This window comes from Calidris pugnax, unplaced genomic scaffold (genome assembly GCF_001431845.1).
Source record: "Calidris pugnax isolate Ruff unplaced genomic scaffold, ASM143184v1 scaffold28, whole genome shotgun sequence".
Lineage (NCBI taxonomy): Eukaryota > Metazoa > Chordata > Aves > Charadriiformes > Scolopacidae > Calidris > Calidris pugnax.
Window position 1 is genome coordinate 16,014,083 of NW_015090842.1, and position 24,868 is coordinate 16,038,950.

Genomic DNA, 24,868 nt, shown 5'->3' on the forward strand with positions numbered 1-24,868 from the left:
CTCCAGACCTGACCCTCGCACCGAGCCTGGTGCCCGGCGGGTCGCCTCTCGGCGTGCGGGGGACACGCGGGTCCGGCCACGGGGCTGAGCCTTTCCCTGTCGCTACAGGGCTGTCTGCAGGGCTGCGACCCTGCTGCAGCGGGGGCTGCTTGCCAGCTCTCCTAGTAACGCCACGGAGTGCTGATGCGTGATAACGAGTTCTGTTCTTCCCCCAAAGTAGAATATTTGTATTAATTTATGACATCTAACAAAACTCAGTGTTTTTCAGCTGTGTTTTCTTTTAGAAATCATGTTACCAGTGTGAACTTATTTGTATCAGACAGTATTTCAGCTGCTATTTTGAAGAAGCGATTTATATTATTTCCACTCCTGGCTTATATTTCCATCACGTAATTCTGTGTGCATTGGGCTGCTACTAAATTTACTTGCTCCTAGTTTTAACCTTTCCCTTGAAAATTATTTTTTGGACAGCTGAAGAACGTAACTTTGCATCTCAGCTGTTTAAAACTTGGTATCTAAAGTGAAAGTTCTGTAAGAAACTGCCATTTATTTTGGCCTCTTCATTTTACACTCTGAATCAGAGCTACAGACTTGTGTGTTCATGTTGAAACCTGATAGCTGATTCAAGCATCTCTGTATAGCTCCTCTCAGCCTACTGCAGGGTAGAAACAAAGTTCTCATATTTCAGAGCAAACTGTTTTTAGGATGAAATGTCTCTGTAGTGACAATAGTGACTGAAAGACGGGGAAAAATAGGAAGTTAGGGAAGCTCTGAAGTTAAGGTGTGTTATTGTGGCCTACCTATTAACATTTTTTAATATATTTTTTTTAAAGTATGTATTGTTGCAGTCATAACCTTGTTTTGCATGTTGCTTCCCAAAATCCTTTGACCATGAAAATACTTCAGGTAGTAGGTGGAGTAGAAGAACACAATTGAACAGGCTCTGACACTTAAACGTCCGTGGTGCTGGTCAAGTGCTCTGGTATGCACAGTTTTACAGTTGCTGGTGTGTTGTGCAGCATAATGATGGATGAATTGTTGGTAGGCATGATTTGTTTAGCTCCCAAGTTAATTTTTACTGAGGTCTAATAGTTTATTCTGGCCTTAGTCCGATATGTGTGTGCTGTTTGTTCAGCAAGTATACTTCACTTGCAGGATAATAAATTCCATGGAACATGGCTGTAAAAAAATAATCTTAACATCAGTGGTTTACATACATATATTTCTGATTTATTGCCACAACTTAACATGCTTCTTAGCAAGCCGTTAAAATACTTACTATGATTATTCTAAAAGAAGGGGGTTTGATTTTTAGAGCTGTATATTTCTTAATTTCTTTGGCGGGGGACAGTGGTGGGGGAGAAGTTTTTACAGGAAGGTGTTTTATATAGTGGTAGTGAACTTTTTCATGATGGAAAACCTTTTGATGCTTTATTTGGTGGCTTAATTTCTGTGGATGGTGAGAACTTGGAAGGAGTGACCATGCACCACGTAAAGTTACCTTGATATGATCTAAGTGCAGCTGTTAACATGTTTTCACACTGAATTCTTCCCTACCAAACGTGAAAATTCTGTAATACTGCAGCAACGGACCGGCAAGCGGGGTATACTTATTAAAAAAATACATGTGATAAATAATTATTTTGGTAAAAATTAGAAATTACCTTTATTTAAAGCTCTGAACAGAGCTGTTAATTATTAATATATTGTTATTATATATTGTTCATATATTGCTTTCGTACATACTTATTAAAATGGATTATTTCTAAAAGTGAAAGAGGGAAGGTCACGATCCCCGTACTGTCAGAGATAGTTATTTGCAGCGTATTGGGGGTTGGTTCACTTTGTGGAGTGGCTGGCAAAAAAAGAAAGTTAAGTGAGCGCATCAGCCTTTGAAAGCTGAGAATGTGAAATGGAACTAGGAAGAACAAGACAGTATCTATTTTTTTTCCCAGTGTCTGGAAAAAAGTAAGGGGAGGGAACTAGACAGAACTTGGATGGAACTCTATTTTAATATCTGAGTAGACTCACGAAAACTAATGGTCGTTTAATCATGTTTCCTTTGCGAGGGGGAAGATCCTGTTGTGTTCCTCATCAGCTCCCCTATAAAGCATTACTATTTCAGTCTGATACTGATAGCAGACTTTTTTGTTAATCATCAACAAACATGAAAGCCCATTTACGTGTATCAAATAAAAATGAAAAAAAAGATATTTTTTAACTTGAAAACAAATTGACAGTACAGACTTTATCTCAGTGAGGTCTGGAACTGTCCAGATTCTGTCCCTCAGATGTTAATTACTTTGCAGATGGAAACACTTTAAACCACGTAATTGCTGGGAGCTGCTGCAGCAGCAGTGTCAGAGTGTGGTGATGGTGTTGACACCCACGTGTAACATCTGCGATGGCCAGACACGGGTTGTATCCTCTTGGAATGGCTGCGTGTATGGGAGCCTCACTGGGAGGCTCAGCAAGTCAGCACAGGGATGAAAGATGCTATTTTACATCAATTTTGGGTCCTCTGTGGTTGTTATTACTTCTCATTGGAGGAAAGAGTTTTGTTGAGTACTCTTTTTGTTTAAGATGTTTTCATCACGATGTTTTCATCATCATGATGATGAAACTAATGAGAGTACTACTGAATTCCATTGCTTTCTGAGAGCTTCTGAAGCTGGGATCAGTCTGAGTAGGAGAAATAGCAATAGATTTTGTGGTATTTGAATGCCATCAGAGAAAAGATCTGGAGAAGCAGGGTAGCAAGAAGAGGCACAAGGACAAAGAGTATTTCCTTTTACTTACTAAAGCTAAGTCCATAAATAATTATTGAGATTCTCCTTTAACTGAATACTTTAATGGTGGCTTCAGGGATTACTAACAGGAAAATTTGCATGATGATATATTCTTAATTTGTATTCTACCCCTTTGTGTTATGTTTAGAAGAACAAATCCCGTTAAGGTACCGCAGAGCTTTCGTCATATATCCAGTCTCATCCAAACTAAACAAATATGTGTGTGGATTTTACTTTTGTATCTGCCACCGTGTGCAATGAAGTATTTTCACATTGTTCTTGTTTAGCTCATTGATTGGGAATTATAATTCTTAGGATGATGTTTGCAACTAAGGTGTTTTCTTCCAGGGTATTTTAATAACTGAAAGTTATATTTTTTCCTACTTCGTTAAAATGAATTATCTAAAATAATAAAAAGAAAAGTCTCCAGGCTTTTCTTCATAATTGCATGTTGCACTGCTGGCACAGTTTGTTTTTCATACACTGTTTATTGCTTACTGGAATTTTCCATTTCTATTATTTGAAGAAATGGCTGTTATAAATGACTAAATTTTCCATTTTCTGTTGTGTTATTACATTGACACAATTTTCTGCTTCACTAAATCAAAGTGTTACGTGGCATGACAGCTGCAGTACAGTTTGTGAGACATAAGTAGTCACTAAGCATGGGGAAAAAAATCTCCATAGTGGAAAGCTTCTGTAAAATACTGTTTGTAAACTTGAGCAGGCTATTTATTCCTGTTCACCTGAAATTAAGATTTCTTTTTCCTTTCACTTATGTGTATGTTCTGCATTTCATTACACTTTTCCATAGCCTCTTGCTTTGAGGAGCTAGAGGAGAGAAAATGCACAGTAGTAACAAGTAGAAGTGGGTATGTGTGTGATCAGCAGTACTGTGGCTGCTACGAGACTATGTTTACTCTCCCAGATTTTGCTGAACTATTTTTACTCTGGAGGAGGAGTGGGGCTGGCCACAGTTCTAGATGATTTTATGTTGTTTTACTTAAGACTAGCTATAGTTCCTCAACTTCTTTTTTTTTTTTTCCTTTCCTTTTTTTTTTTTTTTTTCTTCATTCTAGGCTTTCTGCTTTGGATTTTGCAAAATGAATATTGCATTGTTTCACAAAGGTTGGACCCTCCAGTAGAATCTGTCAAGATCAGTGCACGTAAATCCAACAGCTTATTTTTCTTGAAGACTTCTGCACAGCTTTTAAAGTTTTCATCACAATGAATTCGGGCTTATGGAGTCAAGAAAAAGCAAGTTCATCCTATTGGGAAGAGCGCATCTTTTACTTGCTTCTCCAAGAATGCAGTGTCATAGACAAGCAGACTCAAAAGCTCTTGAAAGTCCCCAAAGGTAGCATTGGGCAGTTTTTTCAAGACCGTTCTTCTGTGGGACACTCCAGAAATATTCCTTGTAAAGGCAAGAAGCTGCAGATTGGATTAAAGATTCTGGAACAACCTCATGCCATCCTGTTTGTGGATGAGAAGGATGTTATAGAAATAAATGAAAAACTAGCTGAGTTGCTATTGGCCATTACTAACTGTGAGGAGAGATACAGTCTGTTTAAAAGCAAAAGCAGGTTAACTAAAGGCGTCCAAATAGATATTGGCTCACCTGTTAGAGTACAGCTGAGATCAGGAGATGATAAATTTCCTGGAGTTGTTCGCTTCAGGGGACCCTTATTGCAAGAAAGGTCCCTAACAGGGATATACTTTGGAGTAGAGTTGCTGGTAAGTTTCTTGCTGAGGGGGAGCATCATATATATTTTATAAGATGAGCTAAAAATCTTGTATTTCAAGAGGTAGTCATAATAATTTTCTTTTTTGAAGCATTATTACCCCTAAAAATTCTGTAATCAGCAGTCTTTTCATAAGCATTGTTATTAAATACCTGTCAACACACCATATCACATTAGCCTTGTATTCTTACATATTAAGTGAAGCTTTATGAGGTGCATGGGCTGGGAGCATACTCTGACTCTCCCAGCCTGGAAAAATGTAATTACTTATGTTCCCATCATGGCAAATATCTGACTCTCAGATTTCTATGGAGTACTTTGTTTTTCTGTGCATGTAGCAGGATACAATCCATAAATGCAGGATTTTAGGGTGGCTGGTTTTGTAGAGCCTTAAAAGTCAAATGGCAACTAGTTAAGATAGAGAACGCTGCTGTTGTGTGCTCCTAGCGAAATATTCTGGAAAATTAATGTCAGCCATAAGTTTTTGAAGGATTAGATTCAGGAGATTGCCACTCTTGTATTAGAAATATATTTTTCAAAGTCCTCTTTAAACTTTTCCCAAATTCTTTGCAGTTCCCACCTAGAACCTCAGGGAATATCTGGGCCAAGTGCTTCTGAAAACCAGTTCTCTTTATTTGGCATCTAAGTGGAATTATTGAATGTTTAGCATTATGTCTAGTATGAAGTAGTCTTGTCTTGATCTGGCAAAAATTTGATGATGGAAGTAAGATTTACACCTGAAGAAAACATGCTTCCGTGAGTAAAAAGGCTTCTGCCTGCAGCTGCTCTCCAATCTAATGACAATTTACTGTTTATTCCCTTAAGATAGAAACTCTGTACATTTGCCACAAATTCTGGCAGTAGAATTTTCCCAATGTAATGATAGTTCATCAGGCGAATTCTCCAAAGCGCTGGATTATGTTACTGTTGTTATAGTAGTCTGCTTTTGCACAAAATACACTGCTTTTTTTTATTTCTTTTTTTTTCCCTCTACTTCCTTGTCTGACACTTAGGAAGAAGGTCGCGGTCAGGGCTTTACAGATGGACAGTACCAAGGCAAGCAGCTTTTCAGATGCGACGAGGATTGTGGGGTTTTTGTTGCTTTGGACAAACTGGAGCTGGTGGAAGATGATGACAATGAACTGGAAAGTGACTATGCAGCTCCAGTTGACGCAATGCAGGTAGAACTTCCTCCTCTGGAGATCAACTCCAGGGTTTCTCTGAAGATAGGAGAGAGTATAGAGTATGGGACAGTTATATTCTGTGATGTCTTACCAGGAAACGAAAGTTTAGGATACGTTGTTGGAGTGGACATGGTAAGAAAATAATCTGACTTTAATAACTTTTGCATGTGTGTTATCTAGTAAATGACATGCAATATAGAAGAAGAAACATTATCCACAAGCTACTTCAGCGGAGGCTGACCTAAAATGGGAAATAAACACTTGTGTTCAAAGATGCCCCTTGGTGGGAATTGGTTTTTTTGGCATCAGGTAAATGGTATCCTATTTGATGCTAAATGGTTCAGGAGAAATACTCTGGTTACTCTGAGGAGCCTCCACTGAGCTACTTGCAATGTTAGATGTCAGTCTTGAAGTCATAGAGTTGAGTGTTTGTCTTGTGAGACCGGCTTCGTTCTGCCTTGAAAAAAAGTAGTCTGGATGCCTTTTTTCTTTGTTAGCTATTTTTAAAAGCTTTTGTTTTCATGTAACTTTGGTTTGTTTGACTTCATTCCACCTTAAAAATACTGAGTTTTAAGTGTAAAAGTTGATCTTTCAAGAAAATGTGAAGCTTGAAATTACAAATTATTTCTAGCAACTTGAATTTTTAAAAATGAACAGCTGTTAAATTTTTGGTAGTTAAAGGGTGTTTTGCTTTGGTAGGTCAGGTGCTTTCCATTTTCTTGATTGCAGTAGCTGTTGCCTAACAGTGCACTGGAATTGTTCTAACTTGTTTAAAAACAATGGACTTTAGTAGAGGAATGCTTGTTAAAATAGAAGATATTTCTCAAAAGAACTGTTTATATTTGTGTTTGTCTTTAAAGACTGTAATGTTTGACAGTTCTAAATGCAAAGTTTGTTACAGGAAAAAGTACATGTTGTCAAACCTTTCATTTTCCTAATTTTTATGTTCCAACATATGTGTGTATTTTGTACGATGTAAATCTTCTTTTGGGATACATGTAATGTGGTTTTCTATTTTTAGGATAATCCTATTGGAAACTGGGATGGAAGATATAATGGAATACAGCTGTGCAGTTTTGCAAGTGTTGAAAGTACACTGCTTTTGCATATCAATGATGTTATTCCAGGTATGCACGGCTTTCTTAACCAGAAGGCAGACTTTGATAACATCTCAGCCTGGGCACAGTTACATGATTAAAACAATACTGTGGAATTAATATTCTAAATTCACTTGAATTACTTTGACCTTCTGTGTTACAGTCTCACTAATAGTAAAGGTTTAATATTGAACAAAATTCATGTCAAATTGTATAGTATTTGCAATACAGTTAGTATTAGTATAGTTTATGAATTTGTGAATGTCTGTAGTGGGAATCTCTTTATTGAATGTTGTTCAGTTTATTCTAGGAGTTTAAGTATCTTGGATCAGAAAGCTGTTCTTTTTGTGCTCAAAATGTATTGATAGAATTATTTATGCATTCTGTGAGTAAATACTTGAAAGCTCATAGCAAGACTGTGGAAAAATTCACTATCCACAGTAATTCACTGAGTAGTATCAACTTGTAACCACTACAGTCCCAATTCCTTTTCTAAAGTAGGATGTTAATTCCTTTAATAATTAATTTAATAATTTAATTTCAAGTTTAGGTTGTGCTCTATCTGAAGACGGGCACTAACGAGTGTGCAGTCTTGTACAGCCTGTAGTCTGTAACCATGGCCCTCTGTCTTCAATTTGGCTGACTTCCCTTATGTTTACCTCCTTGTTGGTTTAGTTGAGATGCATGTTTTTGCCTTAATTGTCCTCTCCTTTTCTGGACAATTAATGGGGACTTTCCCATTTTGGGGAAAAGAGCATTTGTTGTAGATGTGTTGGTAGAGAATAAAGTTTAGAATTTCATAGATCTGTTTCCCCTAGTGGAAGCACGCAGATACGTTGAGGAAGATGAAGCCCATCTATTTGATGTGTTGAAGTAATGGTAGACTTCAGAGTAAAGTGGTCGCTTGTAAAATGCCAAAAAAAGGTTTTGCCCACTCAGTTTTAAAACTTACGATGCTAGACCTCGGTTCAGTTATGTCTCAAGTTGAACTTCTCTGTGACATAATGAAAGCACAGAAAAGGGAAGCTAATGCTCTTCTCATGTATCACGTCTTAGAGACTGTGTCCCAAAACTCTCTGTGACATAATGAAAGTACAGAAAAGGGAAGCTAATACTCTTTTCATGTATCACGTCTTAGAGACTGTGTCCCAGGACAGGAGACCTCCCAAGCTTGCCTACACCTCGAGAGGTGGTGGGGACAAGAGCTTGTTCAATCACAGTAAGCCAAAGGCTACAGGTACGGATGGGAGTTGTGGTTTTCTTTACCTTCACAAATTTTTGTTGCTTGGGAAGAAGAGTCACCTTGCATTTTCTGTCACTCCATTTATTATTGCAGTTACATAACAAGCACAATTTCTCTGAGTATTTACATGGTTTTGTTTACTCATAATAAAGCGGGTAGACAGTTTTAAGCTAAGACTGCTCAAAATACTTTCACTTTCATGAAAAACAGTTTGACATTTAGCAAAAATTCAAGAGGATGTTGCCTAGCTGTCCAGTATAACAATTCAGGGCTACATTCTGTTTTTCTGAAAGTGTGCTGTGTGTTTGGGTTTTTCATATTTTTTTAATAAATATAGTTTGCTGTTCTCTTCCTTCTGCAGGACTAGAAAGTACTGAATTTTTAGCCCAGGTACAGATCTACTTAAGAGTGGTTATCTTAATTTTGCTATGATTGTAAACTAAAATTGTATTCCTAAAATATAAACTTCTTTTGACTCTGGTTTTGGCCAGCTCTGAAAATCCTCCCAGAGTAAAAAAAACTGGAAGGAAAATACTTTTCTCTTCGTGTTTTTTTTTTTTTTTTTTTAAAGGCAGAAATCAAAACTCAGTGTCTCTTGAGTTTACTATTTTGGGTTGTAGAATACTACTGACAATATATTCTGTAAGCTTTCATTCTACCTGGCATTGGATGCTGGCAGAGATGGTTTCTCCACTGAAGTAACTGCAGTTATGTGTTGGCACAAGTTACAGCTGTGTGGAATTGGATGGGTGATTTATCTGCCTACTCTGATTTTTTTTTTTTTTTTTCTTTTCTTTAAAAACAAAATATACCTGTTGTTCACTGTATCTCAAATACTTTCTTGTATCCCTAATTTATAGCAATGAAAAGTTTGCACTTGAGGGGTGCTTTCTGCCACCTACTCAGGTTGGTGACTTTAAATTTCAGTTTGGAAGATGAAGTTGGTTTGGGATAAACGGCTGCCTTGCTGCAAGCTTAGAACTGTGGTAGCTTTGATGGGAGAGTTTGCTGCTTTGTGGAGAGGCAGTTAGGTCTTTCTGAAAGTATTTTAATGTCTACCATGAAATCAGAGCGTAGCTATCCTTTTGCAAATAAAGACGGATCTCTTCAGTAAAATGTGTTGTTTTCCAGGATCTACCTCTGAACCTGGAAATAGAAACAGATCTGAAGTCTTCTACACATTAAATGGCTCATCAGTTGACTCTCAGCCCCAAACGAAAACAAAACCCCCGTGGTATATTGATGAAGGTAAAGAGAGATGATAGTCTTTCATGTAGGCATACACTTTATTTAATAAACAAAACAAAACTAGAGTGTATTGTTGTTCTTCAAATAAAACAAGTATGAGTTTAAAATTTAAAACAGTTGGAATATGTTGTCTTAGTGGAAGACATATTGTATCATAAAGCATCTTGGAACCCTCATGAAAATATACTCTGTCTTAATTGACAGACCTGTTGTTTTTTCCTGCATGTTGGAGATTACACTCTTGGCAACGAATGCGCAGCTCTGTGGGAAGGCGTATGTCTTGCAGGCAAAATAAAAGCTGAGGCTTGGAAGGGAGATATGAAGATACTCCTTGTAGCCAAGTATCTAGAGTAATTTTATTTTTCCTGTCTTTTTGTTACCGTAATATTCTGCCATGCCAGCTAATCAGTCTGGAAGTAGGGGAGGAAAAAAATAATCTCACTAAACATACATATTTTTTTAAAGTTATTTGTGTAGGATCAGTATGTCTTGATTTGCTTCCAGATGTTTTTTCAGTATTTTTTTAAAGTTATTTGTGTAAAATCTCTTTCTGAATTCTTACAAATATGGGTGCACATACCCAAAGGATCAGTATGTCTTGATTTGCTTCCAGATCGAATTTTTTTTTTCTGGTTAAGTTTTCTGAAGTCTGGCTGGCTGGCTTAGTGACTGAAGGGGTAAATACGAAACTAATGTTAATTTAAATTGGTTCTTGGTTGCCTAACAGATACTGTTCCAACAGCTTGATAGAATTTTTTTTTTTCTGGTTAAGTTTTCTGAAGTCTGGCTGGCTGGCTTAGTGACTGAAGGGGTAAATATGAAACTAATGTTAATTTAAATTGGTTCTTGGTTGCCTAACAGATACTGTTCCAACAGCTTGGAACTCTGTTTAAAAATTAATTAATTATAATATTTTTTAAAAAAGTAAATATTCGGTCTGGACAGGACTATGGAAGTAAAAGATTGAATACTTTTTTCTTATTATTTTTGGACTTTATGTTCAGTTAATTAAAGAGCATGGGGAGAAGAGGTGATGAAGAGGCTTTTGCTCTGTGAATACCATTTTTTTTATTAGAGACCATGTAGAGAGATGAGAGAAGATACAGAACACTCGTGCCATTACATCTAGTTGTGATCTCATTTATCAAGCACTGCATTAGTCATGATTTATTTAAATCCTTTATTCTTTATAGACACTGATAGATTCCTTGTGTTAGAACCAAAGTATATTGTGACAGAGCCAGGGGAATAAACACTTTTCCATTTGCAAATCATGTCTGCAAGCAATTACTCATCTCTGTATAAGCTGTGAACCAAATCCTTCCCTCGGTCACACTGACCAATGAGTTCTTCCTCCTTTTGCCCATCACAGTCATAGTCCTTGGGGCTGTCAACTTGTATTCAAAGAAAGATTCCAATGTGGGGGGGAAAAAGTAAAAAAGTTTTCAGTCTAAATCTTCCTGTAGTTTGTGGGTTGTGTCTCCTTTCTGTCTGCTGCTCGTTTCCATTGGCGGTAGTTAAGGAGGCAGGGCTGCAGCAGCGTCTCCTCAGACACTTCTGTCTCTCCAGGGTGGCCAAGTGACAAACATCTTCCTACCTGTCCCCAGCTGTTAGCACTTCTACAGGACACCTCTGAAACCAGAGGTGGTTGCAGATCCACTGCATTGCTTGGATAGCTAAGTCTTTCCTTTTGTAAGATGGGGAAAATAAACCCCAACATTTACCGATGTCTTGCTTTTGTTTTTAACAGTTGCTGAAGATCCTGCAAAATCTCTTACTGACTCATCTCCTGGATTTGGGCATTCTTCACCACCTTTAACAAACTCTGTGTCTACAGAAAACAGATTTCACTCCCTCCCTTTTAGCTTGACGAAAGCGTCGACTACTAACGGTACCATTGGGCACAGCCCTCTCTCCCTGTCCGTTCAGTCGGTCATTGGGGACGTCAATGCTGCCCCCAGCCAGGAGAGCCCAGCAGCCGCAGGGCCCGTGGGGAACTCGCACGGTCTGGAAGCAGGTTCCTTGGCTGAAGTTAAAGAAAATCCTCCCTTCTATGGAGTAATCCGCTGGATTGGGCAGCCCCCTGGAGTAAATGAAGTATTAGCTGGACTGGAACTGGTAAATATAAATTGTAGTTCATATCAATGTTAATTATGTGTTACTAGTTTTGTTCCTGTGTCCTTTGTGTCGTGATGGGTAATTGAATTTCTAGGATTGGTCACTTACTTTACAGGAGTGCCCTTTGCTTACCTCATGGAGATTTTAATTGAAAAAAGCCGATCATATTTAAAGGTTCTTTGAAATGCAGATTTATATAAAATGCCCTGCCTGTAAGAGTTTTTGTTGAATATCAATTTTTTGTTTGTTTTTTGCATCCCAGCAAACAGGCAGTGTCAGAGTAGTGACTGTCAGAGCCATAACACTGGTTTTGACAATGCATGGAGCCATGTGCTTTAGGTGTTGCTGTGGACCCTGTGTCAGTTCACAGTTGCTGCAAACACAAACTGCTTTTATCTACAGATGTTTACTCTGTGGCAGCTGCTGCCAAGGTTGGGATTAGCTATCAGTTAAATTAATGGGTAAGCAATGAGGGAGATGGGGTTCTTTATTTTGGGATAGTTCAATAAACTTCAGATAAAACAGTGTACAGTTATGTAAAACAACAAACATCTTCAGCAAAGTAGGCAAGAATATGACTGGAATTTCAACTGTTACAAAAAATCCTGGTGCCTGTGGGGTTTTTGGGTGAAGCTCAAGCCATAATTTGTCCTGAGACTCCATCTTAGGGTGCCTTGTGTTAAACTGGGGTCCTAGACTTGCCTGTCACGCATTTCTGTGCTAAAACCCAAGTCGTTAGCAAGCAGACAATTGTGATAACAAGTTATCATTATTTATCTTTGGTATTTTTCATATAGTTTGTTTTCTTTCCTCAATGTACATTTTAGGCACTGTGAAGCAGGTATTTTTCTTGTGCAGGTCACAGTCGCTCTGCAAGTATTTGCATTACCTAATGCTTAGTGATATTAATTGAGTTTTAAAAGGCGCTTGGCTAAGTTGACTAGCTTTAATTCTCCCTCTCGTCTCCCACCTCCCCCAAGATGCTTCTGATGGAATTTTTGTTTTATTTTGGATGGAGTGAAAGTTTAAAGATGAAGAAAAAAAGTGTGGCTCTTAATTTCCTCAATAAATCTAGTTAAAAAACACCCCAGCTGAAGCTTTGTATACTAAAATGCAGGAATATTGTATATCAAGCTTCAGAGTACCTGAAAGGTGACTTACAGATAGATATTTTATCAAATGTCTTACTGCAGAATTGTAGAAGGAAGAAAAAAAAAAAAGTGAATTCTCACTTGACTTTTCAGGAAGATGAATGTGCAGGTTGTACAGATGGAACATTTAAAGGAACTCGCTACTTCACTTGTGCTCCAAAGAAAGCTCTTTTTGTGAAACTCAAAAGCTGCAGGCCCGATTCCAGGTTTGCCTCCCTACAGCCCGTTTCCAACCAGATTGAACGCTGCAACTCTCTAGGTACTGAGCTTCTGCTTCTTACTCATCAGCTGGGAACTGCCCTGGGGTTTGCTGTCATTTATTCCTGCGTTATGTTCTTTGCACTGAATGCTTGAAAATTACAGGTATTTAATGAATAAAGGCATTAATTAAATGAGATCAATGAATAGAAAGCCTGTACAGAACATAACGCTTCTATGGATTACTTTCTTTATGCTTTAAAACAAGAAAAGGTTCATATATTTAAAGAAATTTCATAAAATTAAGGGATTGTTTTGTTACGCTGTACATTTTTTACTTTAGAAGTTGTAGAGCAATCTTGCTGAAAATTTGTATTTGTAACTATAGCAACGTGTGCTTGCATTATAAAGGCAGTTAGTTATTTTTCTATAATCTGAATTTTTTTCTAAGTATTAACATGTATTTTTATAGTGGGAGTTAGTGGTTAAAAGCTTAATATTTTTTTTCTAACTTCAAATATTTTTAGATTGGGTCATGTTGTATTACCTGGGACAACTGCAAAGAAAAATGTGTGTGATACTTGTAAGGTAGTGTGACCAGGGCATTTGTAATGAGAAGAGAACTTCATTCCTGCTGGCTAAACGAACGCGGTGCTGCAGGCTCTCTGGAGCACTCTGTGCATTGTCAGTGGAATGTAAGGCCTCGTTTGCTCTCTGGGAGGCAGTCCCAGGTATAATAAATGCTATTTAGTCCAGGGAAGGAATGCTTACACTAAGGCAGCAAGTTAGCTATGAAACGTTAATAGGAAAATCTCAAGGGGGATAAAATTTGAGGCTTTAAAGTGTCTTTTGAAAAAAAAAATTTCAGCGTTTGGAGGTTACTTAAGTGAAGTGGTAGAAGAAAACACTCCTCCAAAAATGGAAAAAGAAGGTTTAGAGACAATGATTGGAAAGAAGAAAGGTATCCAGGGTCATTACAACTCCTGTTACTTAGACTCCACCTTATTCTGGTAAGTGCCTGATTTGCCTGGTGGCATCCCATGCTAGAAATGCGGGACACGTGATCCTTGTTGTAATGACTGTCTGTCTGTATCACTGTGCAGCTTTTGGCTCTGTCAATTGGAACAAGCACTGCTGTGCAGCTTGGAGGTCATGCTTTTGGCTCTGTCAATTGGAACAAGCACTATGAAGTGCTGATCATGTCCAAATTGTACTGGCCCTTATGTATCTATTCTCTTTTTGACTGTCAAGGGTTGAAGGATGAAAGAGTACACAGGCTGGGGGGTAGAGGGAGGGTAATATAACTTATTTGCAGAATCCTGCCTTGGCAAACAAACTGTTTTTGTACTCTGCTGCAGAAAAGATACTAGGTTAGAGTGGACTTTTACTAATTGCTATAGCTGTGTTGTCCTCTGTCCATAATTCTCTCTTTTTGAGTTTGTTTAGTTCTTTAATTCTTCCCATGGCTTTGCTTGGTTTGTCTTATGTTGCTGAGGCATCTGAGTGGTTGTATCTTCCAGCACCAAACCAACCTTCCTTCTCTTCTTTTCCTTTGTAGCCTGTTTTCTTTTAGCTCTGTTTTGGACACTGTGTTACTCAGACCTAAAGAAAAGAATGATGTAGAGTATTATAGTGAGACCCAAGAGCTGTTGCGGACAGAGATTGTGAATCCTCTGAGAATGTAAGTACAGGCCTGAACTGGTCTCTGCTCTAGTATAAACTGTACACTAGATCCTGCTGTGTGTGCATTCCTATTGCAAACCTGAAAAGTTTGGCTACCTGCTGCTGCCAGTCTGTGCAGTTGTGGGGTTTTTGAGTATTTTTACTTGTTCTTCATGGTAAATTTAATCAGTGCTAATTAGAAATTATTTGGCAATAAAATATTTTCACTAGTCTCTATTTGGAAATGTGATCAGCATAAAGCTATTGTATAATTTGCATAGGTATAACCACAAAAGCATTGATAAATATAAGTTATATTTGTTCACAGCATTGGTATTTCTGTGGTTTTGATGCTGCTGCTCTTGACAAGAAGGTATTTGTGTTACCTTATGTGGAGTTTCACAATTTGATAGATTTGACGGGGCTTCCAAAGTTTTGTTAATTTTCACATGGGGTCTGCAAGTGGTCAAAATGCTTTTATTAACAGACCTTAATGTGAGCTTTGTAATTCCTTAGGCACAATGAACAAAGGAAATATGACAAAATCTGCATGAAAAGTTATTTGTCTTAATTTTTTAAAAAAACATGCAAATAATACAGTTGTAATTCTGAAATTCTGTGGGCTGTCGCTGAACAATTTATCACAAAATTTTACTTTTGATTCGTGATATAAGAGGATGGCTTCTGAACCCTTGTTCTTGTAAGGGTGTGTGTCCTCTGCCTGGTGTGTTCCAGGGCTCTGGGGTACAGGGAGTAGGACACACACCAAGTAGCAGAAATCTTAACTGGCTGAGAAGACTCAAAGTCTTACTTCTCCTACCTTTCCACCAGGCTTAAAAGTTTCTTTGTGTTTTTTGTAAAGCTTTAGAGGAAAAGATTGAATGCTCAAAACTTCAGCTTCTTACGTCAGCAATACAGCTCTGTATCTTTTTCTCAAATATTGAAATATTTTTTTAATAATCCACAGTGCTGTTGTTGTGTGACATTTTGAAGAATATATTTTATAACAACTCCCACAGTGCTGTTGTTGTGTGACATTTTGAAAGTGATGTATTAAGTGGTGTAAATTAGAGTGAAAACAAATCAAAAGTAGTTGACTGACAAATCAGTAAACAGTTATACTGGTAAGTTAATGTTTAAAAAGAGCTCTTAAAGGTAATGTAAGAACACTGAGCATTGCATAAATTTATACTGCATTAAAGAAAAACCTGGAAATTAGATTGAATATGAGGCGTCAATATATAGTTTTGAAGAAATACTGTACACTGTTAAAGGAGGATCTGAGAGCCTGGGGTCTTTTTTCTGCTTCTCTGACTTGATCACAAACTAGCTAATAGCTGACATTTATCTTAGATACGGATATGTATGTGCTACAAAGATAATGAAACTGAGGAAAATACTTGAAAAAGTTGAGGCTGCATCAGGATTCACCTCAGAGGAAAAAGGTAAGTGGGGACGTCTTCCTTTCTTTGAGATTTGTAAGAATCACAATATGATGGAACTGAAATACCTTGCTATACAATGATAGCACAACACAGCACACAGCTATTGCTGTGTAGCAGTAGTATTTCTGCCAGAGATTGCAGTGACCATTGGGTGGTAAAAAGGTCTTTTCTGCTTCTGTGGGTCTGTGAGGAGCCCTCACTGCACACTTTCTGCCATTAACAGTCTTTCACTGATGGATTTCTTTTTTTGCCTTCCTGTGCCCATGTGACTCCCTTCGAGCAGTTGGGGGAGATCTAAGGCTCTTCCTCAGAAGTTAAGACACTGATGAGGCTGGGGTCTTGCCCTCTTTCAAAATGTCACTTTGGCCCCCAAGAAATAATCTTTCCACTACAACATTTCATTGTCACAAAGATTATATAGTATTTTAAGAAAGAAAATGTGTAAATCATGTTATAAAAGTCAGTTTCCAACCTTTTGATCATCTGCTGCATATAATGATTAATTAGCATTGTATTATGTAGCTGTTTTGGTTTTGTTTGGGAGAACACTACCTTCTTTGTAAATGCTAAATGCTGAAAACCGGTATTTATTGCAGTTAGTGGCAGGAAGAGAAATGCACCAGAAACCTCCCAGTGTTGGGGGAGAATAGACCTCTGGGAGGCCAGTGTTGGCTGAATTCTCAATTAGACAACTCGCTCTCTAGTTTAGATGAACTTTGTACTGTTGTGTGGGTTTTATGTAAGTGTTACTGTCACTACTCCTCGCTGCTTCTCTGCACTTCCACTGTTTTCTTCTAAAAGCTTTTATTTCTCCTGGAAAAGTTGCGTGGTGCCAAATGATTCCTCTGAAATACAGAGCATCTTTTTGATCTTTACTGGAAAGCTTTGTTACTCTGTTGAGCCTGTGTCTTTTGCTAGGGCCGTTTGATACCAAAAGAGTAAATAGTGCTTTGTGTCATGAAAATACTCGTGGTTTGTCATAATCTTGCTGTGTTAATAAAGCTGTAAAAATGAACCTTTACTGTTCCTATTAAAATTTTGAAAATTTTCATTCAAAATCAGTCTGATGTATCTAGTTTTGCACACTAACGACTTTTTTCTTTCCTCCCCTAGATCCAGAGGAATTTTTGAACATTTTATTTCACCATATTCTAAGAGTCGAGCCACTGTTAAAAATAAGGTGAATCTTTTTTCTTTGTTGAACTCATCTATTTGTAGAAGCTGATGAGGAGAGACTGTCTGCTGCTTTTCAAATTGCGATAGCTCTTAGGGCTGATGAGGAGACTGCTGCTTTTCAAATTGCGATAGCTCTTAGATCACCTTTGACTTCAGATTTGTTATTTCTAAGAAAATTCAATATATATTGACAAATTTGACACTATCAAGAAGATTCATAGAATCATAGAATTGTCTAGGCTGGAGATCACCTTTGACTTCAGATTTGTTATTTCTAAGAAAATTCAGCAGGGACACCCCCAACTATTCAATATATATTGACAAATTTGACACTATTTCCTACCTTTTCTGGTAGGTGGGTTTTGCCTCGCTGGTCTCTTGTTGCAAAAGCTCATGGATGTAGTTTCATGAGACCTGGACAAAGCTCCCCTGTCCTGGTGCTGTCTGCTTGAAGCCTTCCTGCCTTCCTGTTAGTTGTGCTGCAGAAGGGCTGCTGTTAGAGGACCGTCCAGCACTACTTCTTGTGGCCTGGAGCTTAGAGCTGTTTGTTGCTGGGACAAGCTGCAGAGAATCGGTGTTTAAGCCATGGAAACTGTTTTGCATTTCTTCTTTAAGGCTGATGAAAATATTTCAATGGTTTGGCTTGATCAAGTTTGGCTTCTCTTACTTTATCAAAGTAAATATCCTCTGGATATTTATATTACTTATATAAATATATATTTATATAAATATTTATATTATTTATATTACAATATCCTCTGGAATGTTGCTAACTATACAGCAAGTCTGGCAACACTGGCCATCTACGCCAGCCTTCCACAGCAGGAAGCAGTGTAAATATCTCTCTGATTAAAAAGAAACGTTTCATTAAAACCAGTCTTTTTTTTTTTTTTTAACTATGTCATACTGAAGAGAATTATTGTTGTTCCTTCTGATGCTTTATTACTGACACTCTTACTTGTCTTTCCAATGAAGGCTGCTTTAATGTGTTGGGGGTTTTGATGCACGTGCTCAGGAAGTATTTCTCAGTTGGTAGTAATGCATAGGGAGATGTTTTTAAAAGATACTCTGAAACCTATACTGCTTTGATTTCTTAAATAAGTTTTTCTACAATCAGTCCACGCTTAATACTTGATTTCTTATCATCTAAGGCATTTTGTTGTTGCTGGCTTTTTTTTTTTAAACAATATATTTCAATGCAGAGAGGATGTTGCCTAGATTATTTTCTGGTAGATGTTATTTTCCTAGTAAAATGCAGTCATTGGTACAGTAGAGCTTCAGAATCTGTGTTTTTTTTAAATCTGTTTTTAGATCAGCAGGTCAGAAAGTACAAGACTGTTACTTCTATCAAATTTTTATGGACAAAAATGAGAAAGTTGGAGTCCCGACAATTCAGCAGTTACTAGAGTGGTCATTCATCAACAGCAACTTGAAGTTTGCAGAGGTTGGTGACAGCTGTTACTTTGTTAGAAGTGATGATTCCTAGATATTTGCCTATTCAGCAATGGGACAAAAGTAGGACTTGGTGTGGAAAATGCAGACATGTTGGAAACGGAGCAGTAAGTCAGTGGTACAGGTTACCTGTGTTACAGAAATATTTCAAGGTTGACTTAATGACATGAACAGACTGAATCACTAGAACTGCTGATGGGGAAGTGCAGTCCAGTATATTTAGTATCATACTTATGTGTAACTGGGACTTAAAATATTTGACATTGATTTTGATGCCACTTTACTGGGTTTTTTAGACATACTTTCTCTCAAATACTTCATTTTGCTTTGCTGACCGTCTTGTTAAGTTTGGAGTCAATAGACTGCAAGTTTAAATAACTTGTAATACAATAAACATATTCCTGTTATGTCTCTAAATTTAGGTAATTATCTATCTCAAGCTCATTACATTATATTCTGGCATTTTATCTAGGCACCCTCTTGCCTGATTATCCAGATGCCGCGGTTTGGAAAAGACTTCAAAATGTTCAACAAAATTTTTCCATCCTTGGAATTAAACATAACAGACTTACTTGAAGATAGTAAGTATGTTACTCTGTGGTGTGTCATAAAAGAGAGTTGTTGAGCGTGACTAACAGTGAAAGTAAGTACTCCTGGTAGTTCTGAGGTTTTTTGTTTTTTTTAAATAAATTTAACAAGGTAGTGTGGAATGTTCAGGCTGAGGAAAAAGGAAAGTTTACTGACTAGAATGCTTTTTTTTTTCCTTCTCATATCAATTGAAAGCTGTAATTCAGAAGAATGTAGAGAATATAATTTGCTTGATTACTTAATGCTTGAGTACCTCTACAACTAAACTTCTTATTTCAAGATGGTGGTGTTAAAATTGAGTTATTAGCAGCAAAACAATTCATTAATATGGCAGGCAGGAAATCCTAAAAGCTAAGTGTAGCATCAAGATTGTTTAACAGGACAATGATGATGAAGTTTCATTAGTCTTCATCAGTTTGTGCTGCCTGTTTCTGAACTTTTTGTCATTAGTTATTCAAACTAGAAGAGAACCTGAGATGAGTACGTAAACCTACAGCGTGTAGTGATGGGGCATTTTTTCAACTCTAAACCTGTGACTTGTTTAGGACCTAAATTTCCGATACTTGTCATTCACTGACTTTTTTTATTGCATTACCTAAAAAAAGACACACAGTTTTAAATTAGAGATAAGAATTAATAAAACTGCTAACATTTATTAGGATAATAATTGCTGAAACTGTCATGATGTTTTCTTTCATTGTCTTGGCCATCAGCTTAGGCTGTTGGGTTTTTTTCTGGTGTTGACAGACACGGGGGCTAAGCTGGTTGCACCAATACCAATAGAGAGAATGAACTTGATTTAAAAGCCTGTTCTTACCTGTGCATACAGATCATAAAACTCGAAAAACAGATGATAAAAATTAACTTACCACTCTAATCTTTTTTCTTATTTCAAGAGGAAGAAATTAAATACAGTGGTACACTTCTGCTTTGATTGGCAACCTGATTTTAGCTTTCTTTAACATATATTTAGAGTAGTAATCCTCCCTCCTTTCCATACCCCCCATCTTAAAAACAAAAAAGCCTCTCCAGATTGGAGACTAATACCTTATTTAACAATGCAGCTCCCAGGCAGTGCCGTATCTGTGGAGGGCTGGCTATGTACGAGTGCAGAGAATGTTATGAAGATACTGAGATTTCTGCTGGGAAAATCAAGCAGTTCTGCAAAACATGCAATACACAAGTAAGTTGTTGTCTCTGTTATTCTACGTGGGTTTAACCCAAATGGTACGTGCTGCAATAATCAAAAGAACCTAGTGAGACTTTCACCCGCAGTAGTGTAACGGCGCCCACCAAGTGTTGCCTTCGGTGACAAACCAGGAACTCGCTTGCCCTGCAATGTATTCATCAACAGTTTCTCACTGAAAACACAGAAACTGCCCAATCCAGGACTGAGTACAGTGGGCAGCTTGGAATCTGTTTCCTGTTGCCCGTTTTAAATCCTAATTTTACATACCTGCTGCCTTGCTTGACTCAGTAAGTTCATGACACAGAACTGTTTAATTTTGAGAGCTGTTTGGTAATTTGCAGGAAGCTGCCAGGGTTTGTTTTCCAGCCTGAGCAGAGTACAAAGCTGTTGCATTAAATCTGACCTTCCCTCTAATCTTAGATTTGCATTTTCTGGGCAATACTGAACTATACTGGTGGGGAAAAATAGAAGAAATGTTTAGTCTGCTACTGTTACCGCATTTCCTCCTCTGTTCAGCCATAATGTCCTTCTTAGCTTTGTTTGGCACTGAAAGAAATAATTTTATGGGGTGTTTTTTCGATTCTGAAATATCTCTTCAATTGTAGGTTCATCTTCATCCCAAGAGACAGAGTCATAAATTCAATCCATTGTCCCTACCGAAAGATCTCCCCGACTGGGACTGGCGGCACGGCTGCATCCCGCACCAGAAGATGGAGTTGTTTGCTGTTCTCTGCATAGAAACCAGCCACTATGTAGCTTTTGTGAAATATGGGAGGGATGACTCCGCCTGGCTTTTCTTCGACAGCATGGCAGATCGGGATGGTAGTACATCTCTTATTTATTCTTATCAATGTTCACTTAATTTTTTTACATATATTACTGTTGTAAATTTCAGTGCCTATTTCTTAACGTTTTGGGGATATTAATATCATTCAACTTGATGTACCCGGTGCTGGGACACTAATGTTGACTCAGCCTTACCTCAGTGCATTGATTTCACAGCAGCCACTGATTTGCACAATGTGAATTTCACCTAAATTGGGCACCTTAGTAAGGAGATGGTAGAGAAGTAACCACAGAAGTTTTCTAGCGGGACTCTTTATACATTTTTCTATACTTTGCAAGTTTGGCAGAGAGAATTAATGTTAAATAATCAGTTGTAGGAGTACATTCTTTCAGTCTATATCTAAGTAGATGTACAAAATTATCAGATAGTATGAAAATATTTTTATTGCTTTTGCTTAAACTACATAATGTAGGTGTCTTTAGAATAAAAAAATAGTCACGCATTACACCATTCATGCAGTTCCTTTGAACCTCTTTAGAATTATCAGTGGAAAACTGTTACCTGTGATAACACAGGTTATGTCAGTGAATGTCAGTAAAACAAGTGTTCTCTTAGGTATTGCTGCAGTGAACAGAGAGTCCTTATTTCAACACTATTTCATTCTGGTGCCTGAGAAAAACAGTAATAGATGCAAGTGTCAGACTCATAGGAACAGGTCTTTGTATGAAGAATCTGTGAGCCCCTCTGTTACGGTGTGATTTTGGGAGTGGGAGGAGAAGAATCTCGCCTCCTGTTGAAAATGAAACTGCTGCAGGATTAAAGTCTCTTTCTTACAACAGCCCCACTTTGTTTGGAGTGTTTGAAATGTGCATGACTCAAGTCTGTAAAGAACCACGTCATTTCAGGAACGTACATCACAGGAGATACTCACTAGATGCATCTCCTGCTAAAATCTTTGGGGGTTTTGTATCACAAATATTTTTCTTCAGCCAGTGCTATAACTGAAAAATATCTGCTGGGGAAAAGTGTCATGGATGTCCATACTTCTGTTGTTTGAATTTGCTCATTTCTACGTGGAAAATGGCAGCAGCAAACACTGCCTTAGCCTTGCAAGTCAGGTACAGACACAGTTTAGAAATTCATAACTGTTACCAGTTGGCATGTTATTAACAAATTCGGTAGTGCTTGAGGTGGAGTATGTATTCAGGTCTCTCTCTCCCAAAGAATTTTTAGTGTTAATGGAAACCCAGATTTCTCGGTTTTGTTTGGTGGTGGTGTGAGTGTTTGCCTGCTGGTAAACACTACAAGATATTCTGACTGATTTTTCTTAATGATACACTTTTCATGTACGTCTACCCTGCAATAGTCCAGAATGGCATATTTAGGTTTTTTTAGAAGGCATTTTCAAGAACTGATGGTGCCCTCATAATTGAAGTACATTATAAAGAGTAAATATATAGAGATGCTGTCCTAATCTGTTTCTCTTTCTTTCCTTATGGTTTAAAGGAGGTCAGAATGGCTTTAACATTCCACAAGTTACCCCCTGTCCAGAAGTTGGTGAATACCTGAAGATGTCTCTAGAAGAATTACACTCGCTGGATTCCAGAAAAATCCAAGGTTGCGCGCGAAGACTCCTTTGTGATGCTTACATGTGCATGTACCAGAGCCCAACGATGAGCTTATACAAATGAACAGTGTCCTCTGGAAAACTGAAGAAACAGGATAGAGTTACTGACTATTGCATTTGCTGCGTTTTTTGGTTAGTTTTAATGCAACCGTTGCTGGCAATGGATGCGATGACGAGGAGGAAGTTGACTCTGAGAGCAAAAGGATTATGTTCCAAAAACTACACGTGGAGTTGTTAATTGAAGTATTTAAGCATTTTGCACTCTAGGAAGTGTGCTTGTGTGTGTTTGTTTTATAAACAAAGTCTAAGTGAAGTTACTAAAACTTAAAGCTTTAAGTGCATTGATTATACACAGGCTTTTTTGAAATGTCAAAGGTGGAATTCTATCAGGAGAAAGAAACCTCCTTAGTCCATTGAGAATGTAAAGATAGGGAGTATTCTTGCTCAGTGCATTTCTATAGACCAAGGATGATGATTCTCTTGTGTTTCTCTGCCCTCCCCTCCCACCACTTCTCCCCACCCCTGATCTTTTTAGCACCATAGATTCTCTCGAGACAATAACCTCAGTTTCAGTAAGATAAATTTCAGACTGTTCATTGCATATTAATTCTGTTCTGTTATCTGTCTACTACATTCTTTTCAGTTCACACATTTGCATCTTCAAAAATTAATGTTCATTTAAAGATCTGAATTCCTATCTTGTGAAAATCAAGCACACAGATTTGCTATCTGTTAACTTGCAATTTTTGGAGGGGGAAAAGAGGAGAAGAGGGTATTAAGGGGAAGCATAATTGCTGAAATATAAAATTAGCAATGAAAGTTAACAGATGTCTTTTTCTAAGTGTCTATTTTTAAAGAAACAAAGCAGTCTGGAACAGAACAGCAACTATATACAAATGATTCGAGGACAAAACAATAAAAGAGTGGATTGCCTCAGGGAATGTTACTGGAGTGGATACTGGTCCTTGGTAAAACAAAACTGACTTTTCTACAGTATGTTAAGCTACTACCTGGGAATCTGTTGTACATCTGCCTCTTCATTTCAGGATTACTAATGAATATTAAAAATCTCTGCCTGGAAAGAGGAAACTATAAATAAAAGTAGATCATCAGAGTTTTACTGAATACCAAGTACCTAATCAAACCTGACTTGAAAAGCTGCAAAACCTGTGTTGATGTAAAATACTATACTTTGAAGTCTGTTGGCTCCTGTTTGCAATGAAATACTGTTGTTTAGTTGCTTTTTAGCTACTTCTGTCCACACTGACTAGCAAACATGCAACTCTATATATACAGTAAAATCTGGTTGTACAAATTGCATATATGTGAGCTGTACGTTTTCAACTCTTAAGATGCTTTATATGGAAAACTTCCTTTTTGGGATGAAGTCTATAGGAGGAGAGGTCACAAAATGCACCACAGGAAAAGGCACTTCGAAAAAGCCAGTGTTCTAACGGTAATGGAGGCTGGTCCCGTGTTGTAGAAAATGTGGTTACTTTGTTTTTCGGTACAACCTGAACTCTTTCTTTGGGACACACTCTGCCACAGAACAGTACGAGAGAGAAACTGGAAGATTATTCTCGAAGGACTAATCTCTGTAAAGTGAGGGGTGCTGGGAGAGTTACCTGCTCCATTAGCTGCTGCATGAAGTGTGCTCTATTTTTTCACTCTCAAGAGAAAGGAAGTTATTAAAAGCGTCACTGTTGCTTTTACCTCTGATAGTCTCCTGGCTTCCGTGTTCCCTTCCCTTATTTATCTAGTCTGTGCTCCTTGGCAAAACTCTTTCTTTAAATAGTTTCAATCCTACTACAACCTTTTTTAAAGACCCTCTCTTTTGTTTCCTTATTACTGAGCTCTTGAATTCTTTCTCTCCAGAAAAATTCCTGTGAGGCTTTAGGTGATGGAGTCTATGACCATCTGCCAGTGGAGGGGTTGTCATCTCATCCATTGGCTCTTCCCTGGTTACACACACACCAGCTGTGGGTGCTTGGAGGTGGCATCAGAGATGCCCCAGAAGCATCTGGTAGGCAGTATAAGATAAAGCCTGGCCCTAGGCTTGGCTGGGCAGCTGGTCCTTATTCCAATGGGCACGAGAACACTTAGATGGTCTGAGCAGGAAGTGTGATAACCTACCTGTGGCTGCATATTGAGGAGGAAATCCAGCCCCAGCCT

The 24,868-nt window shown here is 37.9% G+C and overlaps 1 protein-coding gene across 3 annotated transcripts; it reads left to right on the plus strand.

Annotated features, from left to right (window-relative positions):
• Positions 1–966: 966 nt before the first annotated feature.
• CYLD (cylindromatosis (turban tumor syndrome)) lies at positions 967–24,408 on the plus strand. Of its 3 annotated transcripts, XM_014942185.1 has the most exons (18): positions 967–982; positions 3,869–4,523; positions 5,545–5,712; positions 6,737–6,842; positions 7,951–8,049; positions 9,187–9,303; positions 11,054–11,421; positions 12,666–12,831; positions 13,639–13,780; positions 14,329–14,451; positions 14,761–14,805; positions 15,786–15,877; positions 16,991–17,057; positions 18,365–18,497; positions 18,978–19,086; positions 20,158–20,276; positions 20,888–21,104; positions 22,576–24,408. In XM_014942185.1, the coding sequence occupies exons 2-18, from the start codon at positions 4,017–4,019 to the stop codon at positions 22,758–22,760; spliced, it is 2,763 nt and encodes a 920-aa protein (XP_014797671.1). In that variant the 5' UTR covers positions 967–982; positions 3,869–4,016; the 3' UTR covers positions 22,761–24,408. The 3 variants fall into 3 exon arrangements, with proteins under 3 accessions (XP_014797671.1, XP_014797668.1, XP_014797670.1); XM_014942182.1 differs by lacking the exon at positions 967–982 and having other exon boundaries at positions 5,545–5,847; XM_014942184.1 differs by lacking the exons at positions 967–982; positions 14,761–14,805 and having other exon boundaries at positions 5,545–5,847.
• The last annotated feature ends 460 nt before the right edge of the window (positions 24,409–24,868 follow it).